This window comes from Haemaphysalis longicornis, unplaced genomic scaffold (genome assembly GCF_048455015.1).
Source record: "Haemaphysalis longicornis isolate Haplotype H1 unplaced genomic scaffold, Haemaphysalis longicornis Haplotype H1 scaffold_6, whole genome shotgun sequence".
Lineage (NCBI taxonomy): Eukaryota > Metazoa > Arthropoda > Arachnida > Ixodida > Ixodidae > Haemaphysalis > Haemaphysalis longicornis.
In genome coordinates, this window is record NW_027526407.1 from 145,904,768 (window position 1) to 145,925,359 (window position 20,592).

Below are 20,592 nucleotides of genomic sequence, written 5' to 3' on the forward strand. Positions count from 1 at the left end.
AGTTTTTCAGATATAAAAAAAAAATGTTAGCACGCACGGTGCTCGTGTCATGCGGTGAAGCCCAACCTCTAATTCAAACTGTGCAATTTTGGGTGGTTCCTTGGAATAAATCTGGCGGTTTGACGTTATCAGAGGCACCAATTTGCCCCCACATAACGTAAAAACATCTTGTCAATGGCTGACTTTGCATTTACAGCGAGCACAATATTTGGGACAAGCACGCGATGCAGAAAAAAACATGCATGAAGTTGAAAACGGAACGCCGTGGCTGATGTTTGTTGTCGTTCACGGTCAGTTATCTCTCAAAACATAAAGCTGAGCTTTATTATCATCTTCTTACTCGCAATTGTAGCCTTGCTCGCAAAAATGAGGTACGATGAGCTAGAATCGTCCCCTGCGATCTTTGGCCGAGTAGCAGTCGCGCGCTAAAAAAGATCAGCACAACGAGCCTCCTCTATTGCAGCGCCACCTAACATTTTTCAAATGAAACAGTACAAAAACTTATCAGAGACTCCGTCCGAATAGGCAGTTCAACTAAGCAGCAACATTAGACACCCGGATATACCCTCGCATGAAAACGAAACTGGAAGGCGAACAGCTGGCAGTGTAAGGCCGGTTTGAAGCGCTGTCCTCGGCGGAACAGATATCTGGCGACTGGGTGTGACCTTTTGACTTGCATCTGAAGTTCTTATCACAGAAATCGGGTTAGGGTGGGGGGAAATGAGGAGCGGCGTGCTTTGTTCGAGGATCAGTCGCGGACGCTTCAGGCGCCATGGCAGTTAGCCTTGAAGTTGGGTAACTGCGTAGTTGCGCTAAATATGAATTTCGCGATGCAGAAACGAAACCGAAACTGTTGTAAACTGTTTGGGAATGGTCCTGGGGTAAGTAGAACTACCAGAGTACTTATGACAACTTGCGCAAAGGCAATAAAACTACCTAAAATCATAAAGTAGCTTTGCAACCAGGCACTGCTTGACATTTTCAGCCGATTTCTGGGATTATTACTGTCAGAGCGTGAACCTGACGATTGAAAATCGTTTGCTAGTTCCCCATTCACGCCCTGATAGCAAAAAACAAGCGCTGGTGCAGAGTAATTACGAGTTGCACGCATTCTTCGTTGGTAGCCTTGAGGCGCGATGACCACGCCCCTTTTCCACAACCAGGTGATTCAAAAGCGTGTCAAAAATCACGTTTCCGTTGCAAACATGAAAACAAAACTGATTTTGAAAGGCCATTTTCTGATCTAACTCCGAACAGCTTTACTTGTTCGAGAAACGCCTGGAACGCTATGAAAAGGCGCTCCCAAAAGTATCGATCAAATTGATCGATTTTGATAGGCGCGGTAGCGAAAGAGTTAATGCCAACTGGGCGTTTAGATATGCGGTATTGGGGGAGCCTATATTTTGCGCGGAGCTGAGGTTAGAAGAAAGCAGCCGCAGTGGAGACAGGGGGCGTGGCCTTGCGCCGTGGCTCGCTGGGCACTGCTGTGCCACTGGGTCACATTGCAGAGACTTCGAGCTTGGTGCAGGATTAGCTAAAACCACGTGTCCTATGTCATTATCGTTTTCTTTCCGTCTTTCGCTTGTTCTCTTTCTACCACTAAGTGCCTATGTGAATCACCTTTTTGGGCCTGCACCTACGCTTACCGTTAAAAGTCCCTAACAATCACAGGAACAGAGAATCAGTGTAACAGTAAACAGGAAACAGCGTAAGGATTACTGGGCTCAGTTGTCAACACTTATGCACATTTTAGATTGTTTCCAAACAAAAATGCTACTCTAGAAACTTATTTTGTGGCATTCATAGTAAGCAAGCTATGGCCAAAGTCTTTAAAAGCACTGCACCATGGTTGCTCGTCAGCATCAAAAAATAACAAACGCCTATATTTTTCTCATATGAATAAATACTAAAACCATGTACGATGTTTATTACAAATATTTACAAAAGTGCAGAAGCGAGATGTGACGTCACGACAGCGGCTTGTAAGGCGGGAGAATTCCTTTCAAAGAAATCTGCAAAGCGCAAAAGGAAACAATGGTTTAGAAATACAAAAAAAAAGTTTAGCCAAAACAAGGTAAACATACAAAAGAACAATTAAGTGGCTTTTTGATCGCAGCTAGACCAATTTTATTTGGGAAAACCTCCGTTCAAGGCGATTGACCACCTTTCACTGTAGTAAGTGAGAGGCACTGCATTTTGAACATTTTACCACTTCCTGCATTGTTCTGTCAGTTGAATACCCATCAGAAACCATGCTTATGATTACAATGTAGTATATTTGGGCACCGCAAGACAGAAGTTGTTCTAAGTCATTGGGAAAGCTATCCTCCTTTAGCGGACTTAGTTAAGCTGATGATGATGATTTTCTCACCCCACACATTTTCATTGTTTTTCATTGCAAAATGAAAATATAACGCTTGGTTACTTGAATGTAATTTGCTGCTTCAAGATGCTACTATACAATTTCGGCATTACGATAACCTTCGTGTAAAAAAGACTAAATTGTAAAGAGAAGGTTGAGGCCAGTCTTTTAAAATCTAGAATGATGAATTTGAGGCCCACTAATAGATTTCCCTTGGGAGAATCAACATAATCCAGGGTTACCATTATCCCCATTCATTGGTAATCACCACTGCTGATAAGTGTTGAAACATTCATGATTGCCGTATAAAACCTGCGATTATAGTCGCGAATTAAAAGCTGCTGATCTGAAGCGGTTGTGGTCACTAATTGCTTCTTGTCCATACCGCATTTTTGACGGCTCCGCGACGACTACGTTACATTTCGATGTTAGTGGGTTCTATCAATTAATTAGTTTTTTTAAGCAGACGTAGCTTAGTACAAGTCTAACCACTGCTTGTACACTATTACTATTTCTAAGGCCCCGTTTAAATGTTTAACGGTTGAGTTGGCTGGTTATCAGATATCTGCATAGGGAGCATGATTCTACATTTTGTTATGAAAAAAACGTACTCGGAATGTTCTGGATGCGAGTCTTCAGGTTCTGGTTCAACAATAGACGGTGGTTCCGGAATGGCTCCGATGAACTGGAAAAAAAGAAAAAAAAAACACATTGCTACAACTGGTGGCAACGTAGGTTGGAAATATGCCCCTCCTTCTGTACGCAAATATTACTTTAACATCGTTGTTTCGTTAACAGTTTAACCGTAATATGGGCCTGTGAAAGCAGAAGAAACTCCCGTATTTCATACGTTTGAGTAATAAATCGTTGAAAACATTAGTGGTGTTCTGGAGGTCAACGATAAAAACAGATACAGCACAACCCGCCACTGCAAAATACAGCTCCTCAACCAGTTCCTCATCATATGGTCACATTTTAAAGTGTTCACCACCCTGTACAAATTTCCCCCAAAAAGGGTTGGCCGTAATCAAAAGGGCTACGAAATTATTACAGCCAGTACGCAACGCGCCAGTGTTATTCTTTTTCAAGTACCACATGGTTCACTTTGCCTACTCCGATGGCGAAAGATAATCTTGTTCCTGATAGCACCAGATGACGTACCGACATATACATAAAAGTTTCTGTACTAAAAAAAATTCCCGTAGGCTTCTGTGCCTTTTAAAGCTTCGGCCACTGGAAGCTTCTCAAACTCTATTTTCTCACGTGGTGCTTCAGCGCTTAATATTTATTTCATATTTATTGATTTATATTTATTTCGCATATTGAAAACCAACTGTCGCTCACCATTACAATATTGCTTATATCACTTTACTGAGAAGCTCCATAAAAAAACTCCGTGGTTTTGGGCCCTGCTCTGAGGGTTAGAATACCTGTAGGTAAAAATGTTTGAGGGGCTTTTCATGATAATACGCACCTTGTTCGGGTGTTGCGCTGCCTGGACGGCATCAAAAACGGACGGAAAGAATGCGTCCGAACCCAGGAAGCTTACAGCATCAGCTTTGCGCAGGAAGTCAAAGACGCTGTCTGCATAGACGAGAAAAAAGCAGGTTTGTTAGACCCAGTCAAAAATCAGTGCTTCTCTTCCTGGCCTCCAGATATCGGCCGGAAAGTAGCTGAAGTGCCCGCAGTCTATAGAACTTCAACCTGTTTTCCAAGAAATGTTCTCTTTACCCAGCGTATTAAAAAGCTCTTGCCTTAGCGACGTAGTGACACCAAAAAAAAAAAAACATCGCGCTTTTGTCGCACTGTCGCATGCATTATTTTTATTGTTCTTGTAATTTCATCGTTTCTCAGATTTTATTACTTGAAAAATCTTCCTTTCCTACCTCATTCTGAAATGCAAAAATTAGAGCACCTCGAGTCGTCTACACTGGCTCTACCCGCGGGCAAGTTCATTTCTTAGCAAACATCCTCCGCATTACAAAATGAAGTGGGCTGCTGCACTATACCCCCCTCCCACTCCTATTGAAGTGGGTCACGGAATTGTTGTACCATTAGGTGAACGCATCGGTGTTCGCGATTGAATGCCAATTCTGGGTAACTTTAAGGAGAGCCGAGACATTTTAAGAGCTCCTTAAGAACATATCCAAACCAATGAGGGGAGGAGAAAATATTACTGGAAGCTTATCTAAGCGTATTATTTGGTTGTTGTCCGACTGCTGGGAAGTTTTCCGCGGTTGAGGGCAAAGACACAGCCTTAGTTGGTTATTGATAATACATACAAGCGGTGTTCACTTTGCAGTAGGGCATTGTTCTGCTGCGCAGTATGATGTGGGTTCGATTTCGGCTGCGTGCCTATTTTGTGAAGGGAGGAAGCAACAATGCCCGTATCGCAGTTGCAGTGCAGGCTAAAAATGACCAGATGGTCTATATTATTCCTCTGTCCTTCGCTACGGTCGGCGTCGTGGCGACAGGTGTAGCGTTGGCACGTAAACGACGAAATTTGAAAATTGTTGTAATCGCCATCTTTAGGTTAGTTACATTTGACAGGCTAATCAGGGGCACATACAGCAAACTGTGATAATAATGACTAGGTGAATATTTTGCGAAAATAATGATAATAACCCTGGTTGCGATGGCTGTCTGTTTAAGGGAGTGCAGAAATGTTTCTGCGTTAACCCAAAAAGATGTTCCCATAAAGCCATACAGGTAAATAAAACGTGTAACATATCACGCGTCCCTGTATTGAAATTTGATCTATACATGTTTCACACTGAAATCTAGGACGGTGTATTTGGACACTCTCCCGTTATTTCTTCAATTGGACTCACTAAGCACCTCGCATAGGTTTTCGCATTATGACGATGGAAAGAATAGTGAAAGCTCAACAATGGCAGCGGTTTGAAAAATGAGCGCATTATGGGAATTTTACTTGGCATAAAGATATGCTTCCAGGAACTGAGCAAGGCTACTTACCAGAACAGGCAGCGATGAACAACTTCACATCCACGGAGTCATATTCTCGTTTGAGCTGAAACAAAAACAACACAGCGGACGTTCATCAGTACACGCTAACTTGACTTGTCAAACGGGCGGCAAAAAACGGCGGCTTTAGATTTTTTAAATTACGTGTGGCGATAATCTTGTAAAGGCTCAGAAGCTAAGGCGTTGCGCTGCTGAGCACGGGGTCACGGGTTCGATTCCCGGCCGCTGAGGCCGCTTATCTGATGGAGGCGAAAAGCAAACGAGATTTCGGCGCACGTTGAAAATCCCTAGGTGGTCAAAATTAATCTGGAGCCGCCAACTACGGAGCGCCTCATCGCCTGCGTTGCGTCGGCGCGTTAAACCCTTCAACCAAATCAATGTAAAGGCTGGGGACGAAGGGCTAAATAGTTACTTTTTTTGTTAGGTGGAGTAAAACTAAAATTTTCACTACAGCGGATATATAATTCATTCTGAATATGGCAGATAGCTGGTAGGGAGTGCTTGCCAATGAACCTATATTTGAAAATGAAAAGCATGAAGATATTGTTTTCATTTTTGCGATTTATTAGCATTTTGTTATGGCAGCCGCCACGGTTACGGTGTGAAATGGGGAGCTCTTACACTGGCAAAATTTCCATTTAAACTGCGCAGCTTCTCCAGTGGCTAAGAAATCGTACCGCTCCGCGGAAGGTTGTGAGATAGGTTCTGACTTGTCGGGGATAATGGTGGAGACAAGTTGCAAAACTCTGGTATGTATAATACTCCCGTGCATGTTAAAAATCTAGCTTGTCCTCATTTGTATCTCTCCAGTATTCTCTGATTCTCTGCGTTCAACTGGAATTCGAACTTGCTAAGATTTTATCTATACTACGGTTCTTACGGAAACCAACCGCGTAGTGCAGCGAAGTGCATGTATTCGAAAATAGAACGAAGTCCCCCATGTCTTGCGGGGTGCCAGCCACATGCGACAGAAAAGGTTCCTCGTTCTTTGAACTATCAATTCCTTTTACATGATTAATACCGCAACCCGAAATGCATTTCGTAATGCTGCTGCAGGCTTTGTTGAGTGCCATTGCCTCATATGAAGTTTTTAACGTTCGCTTGATCTCAGTATAATCTACTGTCATAGTTTGATTGCCGGTGGTACTGCCGTTGATAGCTTTACTCCATTAATTTGGTCAAATGGCAAGTTGCAAGTGTCTGGATATTATCCAAAAAAATACAGCGTTTTATGCTTCGGCGCTATATGTAACCTTTTGAAAGTGGCGACTACAAATGAACATTGCCAATAATGGCGTCCGGCCCTGCATTTACAAATTGTATACTAATGCGTTAGCATTCTGACGCTGCTTCCCCGTTTCACCTGTTCACCGAATTTACGGTTTGATTTTGGCATAGAAGAAACACGTTTAATAGCCCAAACAGTGCCTTTATCTTAGTATTTTTCCCTCTTAAAGTTTACCGCTACAGGGGCTAGATTCAATAGATGTTTGCAAATTCATAACTACTCACGATCTTTTTTTCGTCCTGGGGCACACGACGGTTGCCAAATTTCCAATTGCACTAATTTTTTGTTCGCTGATATTTTTAGTTCTTGATTTTTTATAATAAACTGCATTTACACTATTCAAATATTAAATGTCTCAACTTTCCAGTTATGCATTTGTGGAGGTGCATCGTACATGTAGGGGTAATTGACAAATAATGCTCACGAATTCGAATCGACAACCCTCAGCGTTTTCGCCCAGCTATGCTGGATACATTACTTGGGGGCGTGGCAAGGAAGGGCTACAAGACATGTTGGGAAAGCAGCGTATAATCGCGAATGGGAGGGGTGCTACGCCCAATCGTGACAAAGGCACATGCAGACATGTACAAATGCATTTCTGAGTGGCCTCCGCGACGTAACCAGCCTTAAAACTCTGCTTGACCACAAGAAGAGTCACGTTCATGAGCTCGGGTTACCTGCTTGAGCAGGGCAATGCTAGATCCGTCCATGAAGGAGACACGGGAGAAGTCCAGCACAATGTGAGACGGGAGTGCGAGCATCTCGGCAACACAGCTGTTGGACGACTTGAGCGAGCAAAGATCGGTGGCCACGCTGCAGTTCAGGGAGGCGTTCTTCGACTCGGCGCCAAGCATAGGCGAGTCCTGCCGTAAGACACGTGAACACAAACGCGGAAGGTATATAGATACATTGAATAAAAACGCCGAAAACCTCAAGTGACTAGTTTCAGAACTAGCATGTACAATACTCTATGTTTATGCGTACTTCCTGGTTATGGGAGAGGCATTAGGTAAATGCTGTCATATCTCCATTGTATTCGTTAAGTAGTTAGCCATGCATAGCTCTTTTTATGGAATATTTTATTGGCCTTACAATCTATAATCGCATACTTCATCACCTATACTTAAAGAAGCTACTGAGACATTTGTGCTAGTCGAAAGACCAACAACGCTTGGTCACTTGTTTCCATGGCCTCTGGCTTAGCTACTTCGATCTTTCTAAGGAGCTTTGCGAAGGGCACTATGCAGAGACGCCTATTTTTAAAGGAAGCTCTATTTTGAAGAGAAATGGCTTATATTTCGTCATTTTTACTCTGTTCACAGGAAATGGGCTGTTTGTATCTGGGTGTCGTGCTCATATTGTACGCAATGCATATGCACTTGAGCTCATTCGTTTTTGGGGGCAGAAAATGTTAAGCATCACTGTTGCTTTGATAGTAAAAGTTACTGTGCTACAAAATTACTCTATTATGCTTGCCATGGTAGTACCTTTTTTGTCGTATAAAAGCTTTTGCTTAAGGTGGTGGTAATCAGAACGACAAAAAAGGATACTGCGGCCGATAATGTATATTCAAACCCACTAGCTCTGGCTGTGTTCTAATGATAATTGGCCACGTATGCGCCTGTTACTTGGACAGTGTGGTTAAGCTAACGTTTTACATTGGGACACGGTTTCAAGCTCCTCGCACTATTCCGTTTGGAAGAAAAGGTGTCAACGTCTGTAGTTACAGTGGCCAGAAAAAACCGGCGCGCTGCGAGCTATCTGAGGCAATTCTAACAAGCGGACCCTGTGACAGCTGAAACCTCGAAAGGAAGTGGGGTTATGACTGGCAACTAGGCATTATTTATATGAAACAAAAACTGAAAAAATATGTGAATGTTCAACCCGCAAATAAATACATGAGAGCGTAAACGCTACCGCTAGCGCTCTTACCTTGACTAGGTTGGCGAGATTGCAAGTGGATCCCTTTTGAGCTCGTTTCCGCGCTTTCAGTACATCCCTGTTTCAGGAACACAAACCAAGGTACTTCGTTATTGTCGTGACATGATCAAGCTTAAAGGGCAATAAGGTAATTCACTTAAAAAGGCTCTTGATACTACAGGAGCTTGTGGTGGTTAACATCGTAATGAACGTCTTATCCCACCCTGGCACCAAAGTTCTACTTCACAGCATCCCTTGTCACATACCAGAGTATCTAAGTCGAACTTTTACGCAAGCATGTGCTAATTACCGCGATTTTTTATATGTTGGACAACCCTGCGAACCTATAACGTCTTTTTTTAGGCTATTCCGCGACAACTAGGAAATTTAGTAATCATAATTGAGGCAATTGTGGAAATAGATTTCAAGAAGGCATTTCTTTTGACCTGTGGTATAATAAATTGAATGCATTTTACTTTAAGCAAAAATGGCTATGGCTGCTGATTTACTGCAGAAGTACTGAAAAGGCAATAGGAGTATGAATATTTAAAAGTCAAGACATTCAGTAACATTGCTCTTAGTGTCATATCCAGGCGGACAAAAGTTCATGTTTCCGGCCTCCTCTACGCAAAATATGGATGCGAAGTTTGCAAGGGGGAAGTTTATGAAATATCATTCGTAGGAACACTTTAGGTTTTTCGTTTCCATTACAGTGATGGGAAGGAAGAAAAAGGCGGGAAAGTTTAGTGTTACGAATCGTTCACCTGACAGTAAAGCCAATCTTCTTGTTCAGTTGCTCCTTGAAGTACTCCGTGTTAGCAAAGTGGACCGGTCCACCAAAGTGGAAGATCTTGATCTTGGGAATCTCGTCAACCTGTATCGAATAAAACAGCGCAGTTCTAGATATGCACCCGAAAAGAACATTGCACCATGAAAGAACGTGGCTAGCCAAAGCAACACTGAATTAAAGCATATCGTATGAAGCAGTTATCTCTGTACACCTTCATAATTGATTCTGAATTGCTTGAAATCTTTTTTTCTAACATTCGCCTTCCGACTGCTAAACGAAATAAAAAGTGCTACCTCTGTCATATCACGTCTCTTATAAGTTCAATAGTTCAAAATTACAGTCAGTGCACCAACACAAATATAATAAAAAATCTGAAATTTCAAGTTATTTATGGGGATAAAATCTGTGGTTAGTGTACAATTCATCAAACGAAAAAGTTTTCGTATAGGTTTGTCTCTTACCATTTGATACTTCTTGATAGGTACGAAAAATTCAGTGTCAGCCACAGCACCAAGCAGGAATGTCTTTGGTCTGAAATTCAGAAATGAGCATAGGTGTTTTTTCTTTAAATATTTTAATATGCACTCATTAACATACGTTAGTGTTTCTTTGTAATCCGTAAAGTTGTCAGGTCCTATTTTACATTCTTCGGAATGCACACCAATCTAACTAAATAGCAATTAAATTGCCAGGCAACATAAATAAAACGGTCTATATTTTGGTGGTGGTCACTCAATCTGATTTGTAACACAATTAATGTTTTTTTTTTCAGGGTAGATTCCAAATCATAAATAAAAAGCGGCTGCGGCTTAAACATTATTTGTTTTTTCTCTTACAAAGCACGTAAGAATACATACGTTCCCAGAATATTTGGATGAAACTGTGGCTTTTTATTGGTTGAAAGATGTTCATTTCATGCTGAGTCAATTAGCAGCCATGCTATGTAAATGATGAAAAAAGGGGCGACAAAAGAGAGTTGATGCTATAAATATTTCTTGTGCGGAAAGTTTAAGAGCTGAAATTTTGTGGCATAATACTAATTGTGATATTGCTAGTTTTCTTTCTAGATCATCTATGTGCTACACATTTCCTATGCGTATACGCCAAATATTATTTTTGGAGAGAAAGTGTACAGTATGGCTACACTAATGGCCACTCACCAAAACATCGGTAGAAAAAAAATTGCGGTAGCGCAACTGCCTATTTCATAAAAATGAAAACCGCTTAAGAGCGCTAGGGACATTGCTAGGGCACTCTTCAAGAACAAAGGAAAGATTCAGTTCCTACATTGTTAACAATACACAGAAAACTGACCTCTGAATCTTGTAGATAAGGGTGAGCAGTGAGAACCCAACGCCAATTGCCAGGCCAGTGATGACGTCAAAGATGACGGTGGCACCAAACGACACCATCCACACTTGCTGCAAAATCGAAATGACTTCATAAATACATTGGTACGAGAAAGAAAGCTGCCTCAATAAAATTATGACAGCTTCCATTATGGAATTGAGACTTTAACTACTGCAGATTCATTTGTGGGTGCGTAAAATGCACTAATTGATATTCTTACCTTGAAAACAACCGTTACAATTATTATTACCACATAGAAATTTAAGCAAAAGTAAGAAAGTGTTCTTATTTTCAGAACCAAACCCGCTGTAATCCGCTCGGTAGAGGGGTACTATGGAGCATTGGAAAGTGTGTTGCTTTACTAAGTTTGCTTAAGCATTTACATGCATGCATATTTTATATTACCGAGCTTAGAAAGGGCAGAAAAAATTAGAGTAACCAGATGCACGTCATGCACAAAGTTCAATATATGGAAATAAAAATGTGAAGGTAAAATCGAGCTCACAATATGCAGACTACATTTTAGCCAAGAAACCCAAAATTATTTACAGGCTGAAAATGAGTACATACCCCATCAATTTTCGAAATATCCCAGTAGCGTTTGAAGTCCTGGACTTGCATGACGATCTTCTTCAATGAAGTCACAATGATAGCAGCCAAGACGCACTAGAAGGTCCAGAAAAACAGAACGGGATTTAAAATACTGCTGGACTGAATAGAAATACTCCTAATGCTGAGTTAAATAATTGTCACAGAAATGCTTACGCAGCGCTAAGCATTTTTATAAAATTGGGGCGTTCAGTAGTTTACAGATTTCAACACATGTAGTTATGTATTTTCGAGGATGTTATGTGTTAAATACTTTTCAAAAGCATTTTCGCAAAGACCTTCTACAGTGTGCTTCAGCGATTGTATTTGAAAACAGCCAATGCAGCCTTCACGCAAAACGAAAATTTGGTTTTAGTGAACAACAATTTAAAATGCTTCTTTGTTGCCAGAAAGTGCGAAAACACAATTGCTCAGAAAAGGAAACCAATGCAAACAATTTCTGTGATATTCTAAGCTATTTGTACATTTTTTCAGAACTTTGTGCTTAATATGGAACAATGTGATCATTCTTGGGATCTGGGTACGGTGTCGGTACATTTTCTCGTAAAGTATCAGCACTAGATAACGGAGTTGGTACGCGAAGCCGCGACTTACGATAGGCAGCTCTTCCAGGTAATGGCCGAGGAACAGAACCATGAGGACGATGATGAAGATGTTGACCACACTCACAATCTGGACGAAGGAAATAGAAAGTTTTCCAACATTATTTTGATGTGTAAAAACTTGCAACTGTAAGCTACCTCACAGCTAAAGCCAAAACACTTCCGGTGAACTCAAAAATGCGCTGAATTTGTATGAACTAAAGAAATATTCTTCTTGGAACAAGGTAGAAGTTGCTGAGGTAAATGCCATAATTTTATTTCGGTTTTTTAGGCCGCTATAACGCATAAAAACAAAGAGTGAATTGCATCAACACCATCTGCTGAAACTGGACATACGGTAAGAGCATTATCTCTAGCAACATATTAAGGAACTTGCTCTGTGGGAAGTTGCAATTTCAAATATTTTTTTACCGCTACGTGTTCTGCTCAAGGTGATAAGTGCATGTATTCACAACTCAACGGCGAGCTCTACGAAATTATTTTTGCATTGAAGCTTCTTCCAGAATGTCTTTTGCTTAGCACCCAAACTCACAAAAGTGCCCAGCCGGTCGCGCGGTTCGTGGCGTTGTCACACGACAGAGTAATATGTCTATTTGAAAACACCTAACTTAAAGAGCATGTGTAAGAAGTAATGAAAACAAAATACAGATTTGCCTAATTAGGAAAAGATAGCTCTTGATAATTCGCTCAGACCTATTAAAGCCACGAACTACGTTTTGAAACAAAAAAAGCTCGAAAACTGTTGAAACATTTTAGAATTTCGCGCCGCAGCGTATAAGGAGTGACATAATAGAGGGAACACTCAAAACATAGTTGTCATTGCGTTCAGTCTTTTTTAGCATTCAAGTGATATAATCAAGCAGAAGTTCAGGCCTCAGCGCCATCACAGTCATGTTTTTAGGGGTAGCTTTGGATGACAGCAGCCATTCACACAAACTTCCTGTGACGTAACATGGACCCGGGGGGAAATTGTCTAATGAGTCGTACCTTCCTAATCTGTTTTCCCTGAAAGTAGTAATATTTGTTTAATGTTTCCATTAAAATTAGCCTCAATATTGTTGGAAAAAATCAGCACTTTTACTGCGCAAAACTGGTTCTTTTTTTCATGGCCCTTTTAAAAAGTGTTCTTCAATATTTTTTTCTGTAGTACTGGGTACCGTTTGTACTCTTAACATTTCGGAAAGAGCTCTTTTATGGGCGGTGACATTTAGCTACCAGGATATGCTTCTCAAATGAAGTCTCAGTGGAGGAGATTGTGTCGTACCTGTGTCTTGCCACCGGCGCCCTCTTGGACGGCACTTCGGGGCACTGACGCAGCAATGGGGAAGCAGGAGAAGAAAGACGAAAACACGTGACTCGCTCCGAGGGCGAGGAACTCCTGTAGTTGTAAGAAGATAGACACAGTGTTTAGAACGACGCGTGCACGAATGCAAAGTTTTCAGAAACAAAAATTCAACAATTGAACACCTGGAACCGAATCTTTAACAAGTAAGAACATGCCTGCATCGTCAAAGTGATGTGAGAACCAACTGTAGTTTTACCGGTGATGAAATTTGAAAAGCATAACATTGAAAAAATTGAGGAATAGTGATCCTAACAATCAGAGCCGTTGCAACACAACGATCTGATTTCACATGGTGTTTTGTCCAAAACTGACAGATATCCGATGAATAGGGGGCTTAAAACCATTATCATAAAAGGTATTTTGAGACGCTTAACGTGGTTGGCAGAAATTAAAAGAAGTAGTGCAAAGTACCCGAAACAGCCCTAGGTGTCCAATATGTCCTGTCGTGCTAAAGAGTTATGATATTTCAAACTTCGGTTTTCGACAGCCCGACCAGCCAAAGGTATTAAATTGATATATCACCGTTCGGTTAAACGCAAGGAAACTACGTGAGTAAAGGTAGACTGTAGACAGTATATAAATGCGCTGTCACCTACGCTTTATTTTACGCTCAGAGTGAACATAAGACCACATAAACACCGTTTGCGTTTGCCCTCTTTCTTCCTTCCTATTCTTTCTGGGTAGATGCCTGGCGATTACACTAACCATGCAATGTAACCCGCATCGACACTCTAGATTGGATATTACTGCTTACGAAATCGCCTTCTATAACTGTCAAGTGTTTAAACAAACCTGGCAATAACTGCTGTAGGTTGAATATCAGCAAAAGGGGTCGAAAACTGCACTTTTTACCCTCATATTCGCATTTTGTTAGTTTTCTTGTTTCATGCAGCTCCTTGCAATAAAATCATTAGGCACTTGCAAGATTTGGTCATCCTTCATTTCAATAGTAAATTAGTAAGCATGATTACTGCATCTTGTTTGTCTGATAGCAACTGAAATGTGTAGTTGACAGTACATGAAAAGTACTTGATGAGTCATAAGTTGGCAGATGTCTAACTCCCAAAGTCCTACTTAATATATCATAGGAGGGACTGCGCATCTGCGTACCTAAATCATTCATTTCTTGGAATTACGGTAACTTCATTCAGTCCAGTGCCGAAATATGAATTGTGGCTGGCCTTTTCCGAAATGTTGGCACCAGGGTTGATGCTGATGCAGTTGGATGTGCTAATTTCCAGCAATTCTGTTCTCAGGTGTATTTTTCTATTTATCTAAGTAAACCTTTTTGTAAACGAAGTGGCTGAAATACATCCCGTTCTTGTCTTAAGTAACATGGTGACGCCAAAATGTTAACATCGAGTGGCCGCCTAACCTTGACACCATACAGGCTAGGCAGTCAATAGAGTTTTGCACAAGCTATTTATTAAGTGTGCAATGGTACCTGGTTAGCGTCGACGGCATAGCCATGCTTTTGGCCGAAGATTCTACCCAAGGAGAGGGTGATGGCGAAGCTGACAATGGCCAGAGCGAAAGACTCAGGAAGGATGCTCGCAATCAACGACGTGTTGAAGCTCGGGAGAGTGGGTTCGGGCAACCTGCAAAGCAGCGCAACGGATTGAGGAATAGGGTATATTTTCCTTGGGGCATACAAACAGTAGCATCTAAGAGTAGTAGTACTTACAGTAATAGGGCGTAGAAGTAGTATCTTATACGTGTACATATCTTAGAACAGTACGGTGAAGTGCCTTATGTCGTTACATGTGTTAAGGTAGACGCGAGAGTGACGCTTGGCTCAGAAGCCTCAGTCAAGGATTTTCCTTTATCTGAGCATTCTGTTGTTTATTTAAGATATGGAAAAAACTCGCTTTAAACTACCCCATTTACCAAATGGTTCTCTTACGAGATTTTCTGAATAACCCTAATCGCAACACAAATTCGTGTGAGGTAAAACGTAATCATGGTGGATGAAATACTTCTGTAGCTGACAGGATATGCCCCCATTCCCATGTAGCAGCAATGCTAAAGCAGGGCTCACACGATATATATGACAGGGCAGGAATGCGCACACCTGTTTTGTATTTTAGGTTTATAAATTGCAAGTTGCCCTATTTTCACCGCAAAAAAAACGCCAAAAAGGCAAATTAGCTCAAGAGATAGTGTATACAAAACAAAGATATGGAGGCACCGTGCTATGGTGTAGCAATGTAGAAACCTTTTCTAGATATATGGTATGAACACGTACTGCTACATCACGTATACGCGAACAATGAGCGAGGCCTTCACACTTCGGTTGCCTCACATTGAACGGAAAGAGTATTTGTTTGGTTTAAGGACCATTACTTAATACTTACGCATGCACCCATAATACCCAATTGTTGGGGATACGATGACCGAGGCCGCTAGATGAAAAGGAGGTCCTTTCCATCAAGCGGCCATGCGATGACAATTGAAAACCTGTTTAATGGTAATAGCGTAGACCGCTCAGGGCTTGGGATATTGCATTGAGGAATCAAATACTAACTTTTCCGGAATCGTTCCAACCACTTCGACGCCGTAGTTTTCCCTCAGGTTCAAGAAGTGAGATGCCACGGTGAAAAGCACCACCTTAGAAAAAAGAAAGGACCAACGCATTTAGGCAAGTGTTTCAGCCAATTATTTGTATTCATACATGTACCGTGGTGTTTAAAGTACGGGCCACCATTGCTCTCATGTTACGATCTTGCGAAGGTGCTGTTTGTTTACTCATCCATTAGGTGTCGAGCATACAAGCAGAGATTAGGGTTATGCACCACGGAGGCTTTTGTAAAGGGATCTCCACACGCATATTTTATACTATCGCGGATGCGCAACAATTTTTCGTGCAGGTTACGTTTCTGACAGATCCTACTCAGGCTATAAAACAAAAGCGAGTGCAAGGGAACAGATATCTTTTTCTGTAACTGGTGTAAACTCAGAAAATTTTACTAACATACCGATGTAGTGCGTGAGGCATTCAGACGAGTTCTGAGCAAAACCACTTAATATAACATGGGTATGCAAAAAATACAGTTCCCCACCCTCCTCATTGGGGTAAATGCGGAAATTTGCCGAACTGCTTTTTTCATAACGCCTTGAAACTAAAAGCGCTTCTAAAGCCTTGAATGCGGCCACATCCAAATAACCAAAACTTAACTGCTCGCAGGAGACACGATCCGCATGTGCCATGTTTTTATTTAATAAACCGTTTACATTTCCGCCCTCCACGCATCTTTACACAGAATAGCACATAATTATTCTTAATTATAAGCTCAGGAACAGGCTCACAATTTTTGGCGCGATAAAAACACAACAAATTGAATGCGCTGACAATTATTGCAGGCGCCACAACGAAGGAAGCAGTGTCGTACTTACGACGGTGAGTTCGATGGGTAGCGGGATTCCGAACCTGCGGATGACGGGGGGATCGAGGAATAGCTTCACCACCATGATGACTACGATTGCGACAAAGGCCACCAGTGTCGTCTGCCAAGCCACTTCATGGATATGCTCGAAGAAGGCGTACAACGTCTGTGAAACGAGTGTAGAGAAAATTTTTGACCATTCTAGTTTAGTGTGTTTCTTCTCATTTTGCGAAAAAGATTGGCACTGTCTACGAAAGATCTCGCACTTAAAAAAACCAGCGGGGCAGCATAAAAATGAAAAATTCACAGAGGTTGCATTACTAGAAGCTGTGAGCCATTGCTGAGTTCTCTTGAGCTCAAAAATTACGCTTGAAGGATGAAAGAGCAGTTCTCGGCTGCCTAGTGGGACAGGAGTACTGCCTGTGAACCGATGCTGCATATATTCCGCTTAAGCATCCGTGCTGGTGGTAACGTGTAATGATCGAGATTGAACACGTCTAGCGTGGTTTTATGTAACCTCGAAATTTGCAAAAGCTCAATTTACATCAAATGAAAGTGTTTGTTTTATTTTATGTAGTTTTGCGAATCCAAAAAGAACAAATGAATAAAATACGCGATTTTCCTCCTTTAACTTTGTTAAAAGTACTGCCTAGCACACTAAACAATCAACATAATAAAGGAAGGATAGAAAAGCCACGGAGGCGCTATGGCAACGGAGAACGTCAGGTGCTATTAAGCATTTCTGTCAGCTGGCCTTTCTCTGAGCCTCGTGGCACAGTGTTCGGGAGTTGCACTATTGAGCGCATGAAGACCATCAGTTTGATTGCTAGGGCATCTGTTTTTTTTATTGGTGCAAAGAACAAAAAGCACTCATGTGCAGTGACTCGGGAGACATCTTAATTCGGCCATAGACTTCCCGTGCTGCGTTCCTCATAGGTCTCGTGCATCCTCGGCGTGTAAAGTCGTATTTAACCTCCAACTAGTTACCATTTTTTTTCTATTTTTGTTTTCAGCTGCTCAAAACATGCAAAAAATCCAACTAACAGAAGCTTCGCACTTGAAGTTACAAAACCTCGTTTTCATTTCAACTCTTAGGCGCAGGGCAGCTTTTGCACGGTTTGTCTTCTCCAGCAGCTCTGCGTAGAATGGCTAAGATTGAAAGATGTTTATATGACTGCCCCGACTTCTTCACAGCCCAAGACTGGAACCGTGTCCCTTGCAAAATGAAGAATACCAAGTGCTCACCTTGTATATGGTGAACATTCCACTCATGTGAGGCACGTGGTTGCCGAAGATGGATCCCAGCTGGCTGATGACCACCTGCACGGCCACGCCCGTGGCGAAGCCGTTGACCATCTGCTCCGACAGGAACACGTTCAGCGTTCCCAAACTAAGAAAGCCGAACGCCAGCTGCGGTAAACGGAAGTAAAAATACTGATTAGTTGAAGGTTGGAGGTTTATCCAGCATTAGTTTACACTTTCAGAGGTAGGAATTGGTTAAAGTATGAAGGGGTAACCACACGCAGTGGTTTTGGTGAGCGGCGTGAAAAGTGTAGGTCAATGGGTAAGGTGGGCGACAGCGATAAGCGAAAACAATCCATACACTGCCACCGGGGCCCTCGGTCGCGGTCGCTGGCGACATAGGACTGCGGTTTAGTGCACTGTATTGATATTTTCGCTTGTCGCTGCCACGCGCACCACCCGTGGACTGTACCCATTGACTTACGCTTTTCACGTCACACACCCATCGCCGCGTGGATTTACCCTTCCATTGAATGTATTCTGTGACCAAGCTGCAATGCGGAAAACTCATGAGGACTCCTACCAGCTGTTCTACATTGTATTCCTCCGATATTTTGAATGAAACGGCAGACCCGTAAATTCGAACGAATCGTTTAGGTAGTTTTAGCACGCGGAACACGCGGCTCATCCGCAAGTAACGTATTGTATAAAAAACGTATTTCATCCCAAATTTTTGTCTATTTGTTAGTCACAACATTACTCCTCGAAATTTTCATCAAGGGTACTTTCTTTACCCAGCTTGCCAGAATTGAGTATTGATGGAATGGCCAGGTGGTCTTTGCTGAAGGCGACGCTACCAATAAAGGAGCTATCAGCAGAGTTCGCTGATGATAAGCAGCTTGTAGAACGTTCGTGTATGTGTAAAAACTGAATATGATTAATCTTGCACGCTGCCGGATCTGCACCCAAAATAAGTTTTCTGGGGCGGGAGAGGGGGGATGTTTGGTTACTGGTTAAAAACGAACAGCCGAGAGACCTGCTTGTGCGCCACCCTTCAGGTGAGCAGTCGGGATTGGTTTCTGCAGCTAATCCACGACACCAACACTGTGCCGAGATGAATCATTGAGTTTATAAACGAAACGCTCACCTGTATAATGCCGATGGTGAAGCACAGTGCCGATGTGACCTGCGTCACCGTATAAGGCCCCGCGTGCGTGGCGTTGTGTATGGCGACCATGGACCCGTGGGTGCCCCCGAAGTCGCCCTGTATGAGCTCCCTTACCACGCCGCCCGTCATCATGGACATGATAGCGTCGGCGCCTGCGTTGGAGGGTACAGGAAGCGTAAACGTACACTCTATACCCGCTGTACACGACAGCACCCCGCTGTGCATGACAGTATGCGCGAATGCCTATTATCCGCATTACCTCAAAGTTGGAGGTCAGTACGAATTTAAGCTAGTTGTTTCCTGAGAGTGCAAAAAACGGCGACAGCGGATGGAAGACACCGCTTTTGCTTTGTCTACTTTTGGTTAAACCGTTCTTGCGCTCCTTATTTTAACATCGTTTAGAGCAGGCTAATTACAATGCAACGTTTCCAAGGAGCGTGAGATGGCAAAAAGACACCACCTGAACTTAGTTATAAACATCGATTTAATAAATGGCTACCACAAATGACAATATAACAGTATCTCTATGTGCAATTCCGCGAGTGCAAATAAAGGGTAACTTTGGACTTTGTTCTGCGGTTTACGTTTTCCAGGGAAGACTGCTGTAAGATACACCGTTATTTATGCTCAGATTTACTCTGAAAATCCTTCTTGGAAAGAGGTGTGAAATGAAAGCTGAGCCGACGCTAGATACCTGTTGTAATGACGGGAAGGAGAAGTAGTAAGCGTGCAGCGCCAACAGAAGTACTCACCAACGGATGCTTGCCTGACGGTGCCCAGGATGATGTAGATCATCATCGGGAACATGGCATTGTAGAGGGCGAAGACTGGTGGTACCGATGCCAGGAGTGTGTATCCCAAACCTGTTTAAAATAGGGGATGTGGATGAGCTCGAACATTTGTGTCTTCAAGAACAAGGCTAAAATGTCCGGCCAAACGCATAAAGTCACCTGCTCTTAGAAGCCTACACAAGACCACCTTTTGTGTGTGGAGAAACACTGAACAGCAGAAACTGAAAAGAAATCCTAAATGCGATGTACCTTTTAAGACTACATAAGGCTACATTAGAGATTCTGGTAAATTCCACAAACACATAAATTACAATAGCGAGTGTTAGCTGACAGTTTGTCACGGTCCGCTCCGCTCCAGCAGCGAGCGGGAGCACCATTGCGCATGCGTGGCGCGCTTGGCCGCGAATGGCAGTGGCTCCGGTTGCGCTGAGCCGGCCGCCGATACCGGAGCGATCTGCCGAAAACGGTCAGCTAAAACTCTATAATAACGGTGACGTATGAACTGCACGGGAACAAATCATACCGTGCAGATAACATTCACTAGCTAATAGGAAACATGAAATTCCGCGAAAATGCAAGCCATGTAACCGTTATGAAACCACCTCATGAATATCAACCTCTTCCAAACGCCATAAATTCACGCCCTGAAGAATGAAAGGGACTCTGTGACATTTCCAAAGGCTTTACCTTTCTTCCTTTGCGTCCGGAAGTATTGTCAAAGCTATAGTTATCAACATTGCCGAGCGGCACTGCGTGA

General features: G+C 42.4%; 1 protein-coding gene across 4 annotated transcripts in view; it reads right to left on the reverse strand.

Annotated features, from left to right (window-relative positions):
* Positions 1-1,885: 1,885 nt before the first annotated feature.
* Positions 1,886-20,592, reverse strand: part of LOC144141178 (prestin-like) — a 246,122-nt gene continuing 227,415 nt past the window's right edge. For all 4 annotated transcript variants that reach the window (XM_077672739.1, XM_077672741.1, XM_077672737.1 and 1 more), the window contains 18 exons: positions 19,797-19,907; positions 19,024-19,196; positions 17,880-18,044; positions 16,645-16,800; positions 15,776-15,858; positions 14,696-14,849; positions 13,171-13,284; positions 11,899-11,976; positions 11,266-11,361; positions 10,660-10,766; positions 9,807-9,876; positions 9,320-9,429; positions 8,568-8,634; positions 7,313-7,498; positions 5,339-5,393; positions 3,837-3,946; positions 2,974-3,047; positions 1,886-2,012 (listed from right to left, as the gene is read on the reverse strand). In XM_077672739.1, coding sequence (XP_077528865.1) covers positions 2,003-2,012; positions 2,974-3,047; positions 3,837-3,946; positions 5,339-5,393; positions 7,313-7,498; positions 8,568-8,634; positions 9,320-9,429; positions 9,807-9,876; positions 10,660-10,766; positions 11,266-11,361; positions 11,899-11,976; positions 13,171-13,284; positions 14,696-14,849; positions 15,776-15,858; positions 16,645-16,800; positions 17,880-18,044; positions 19,024-19,196; positions 19,797-19,907 — 1,919 coding nt within the window. In that variant the 3' untranslated portion in view covers positions 1,886-2,002. The remainder of the gene's footprint in view (positions 2,013-2,973; positions 3,048-3,836; positions 3,947-5,338; positions 5,394-7,312; positions 7,499-8,567; positions 8,635-9,319; positions 9,430-9,806; positions 9,877-10,659; positions 10,767-11,265; positions 11,362-11,898; positions 11,977-13,170; positions 13,285-14,695; positions 14,850-15,775; positions 15,859-16,644; positions 16,801-17,879; positions 18,045-19,023; positions 19,197-19,796; positions 19,908-20,592) is intronic.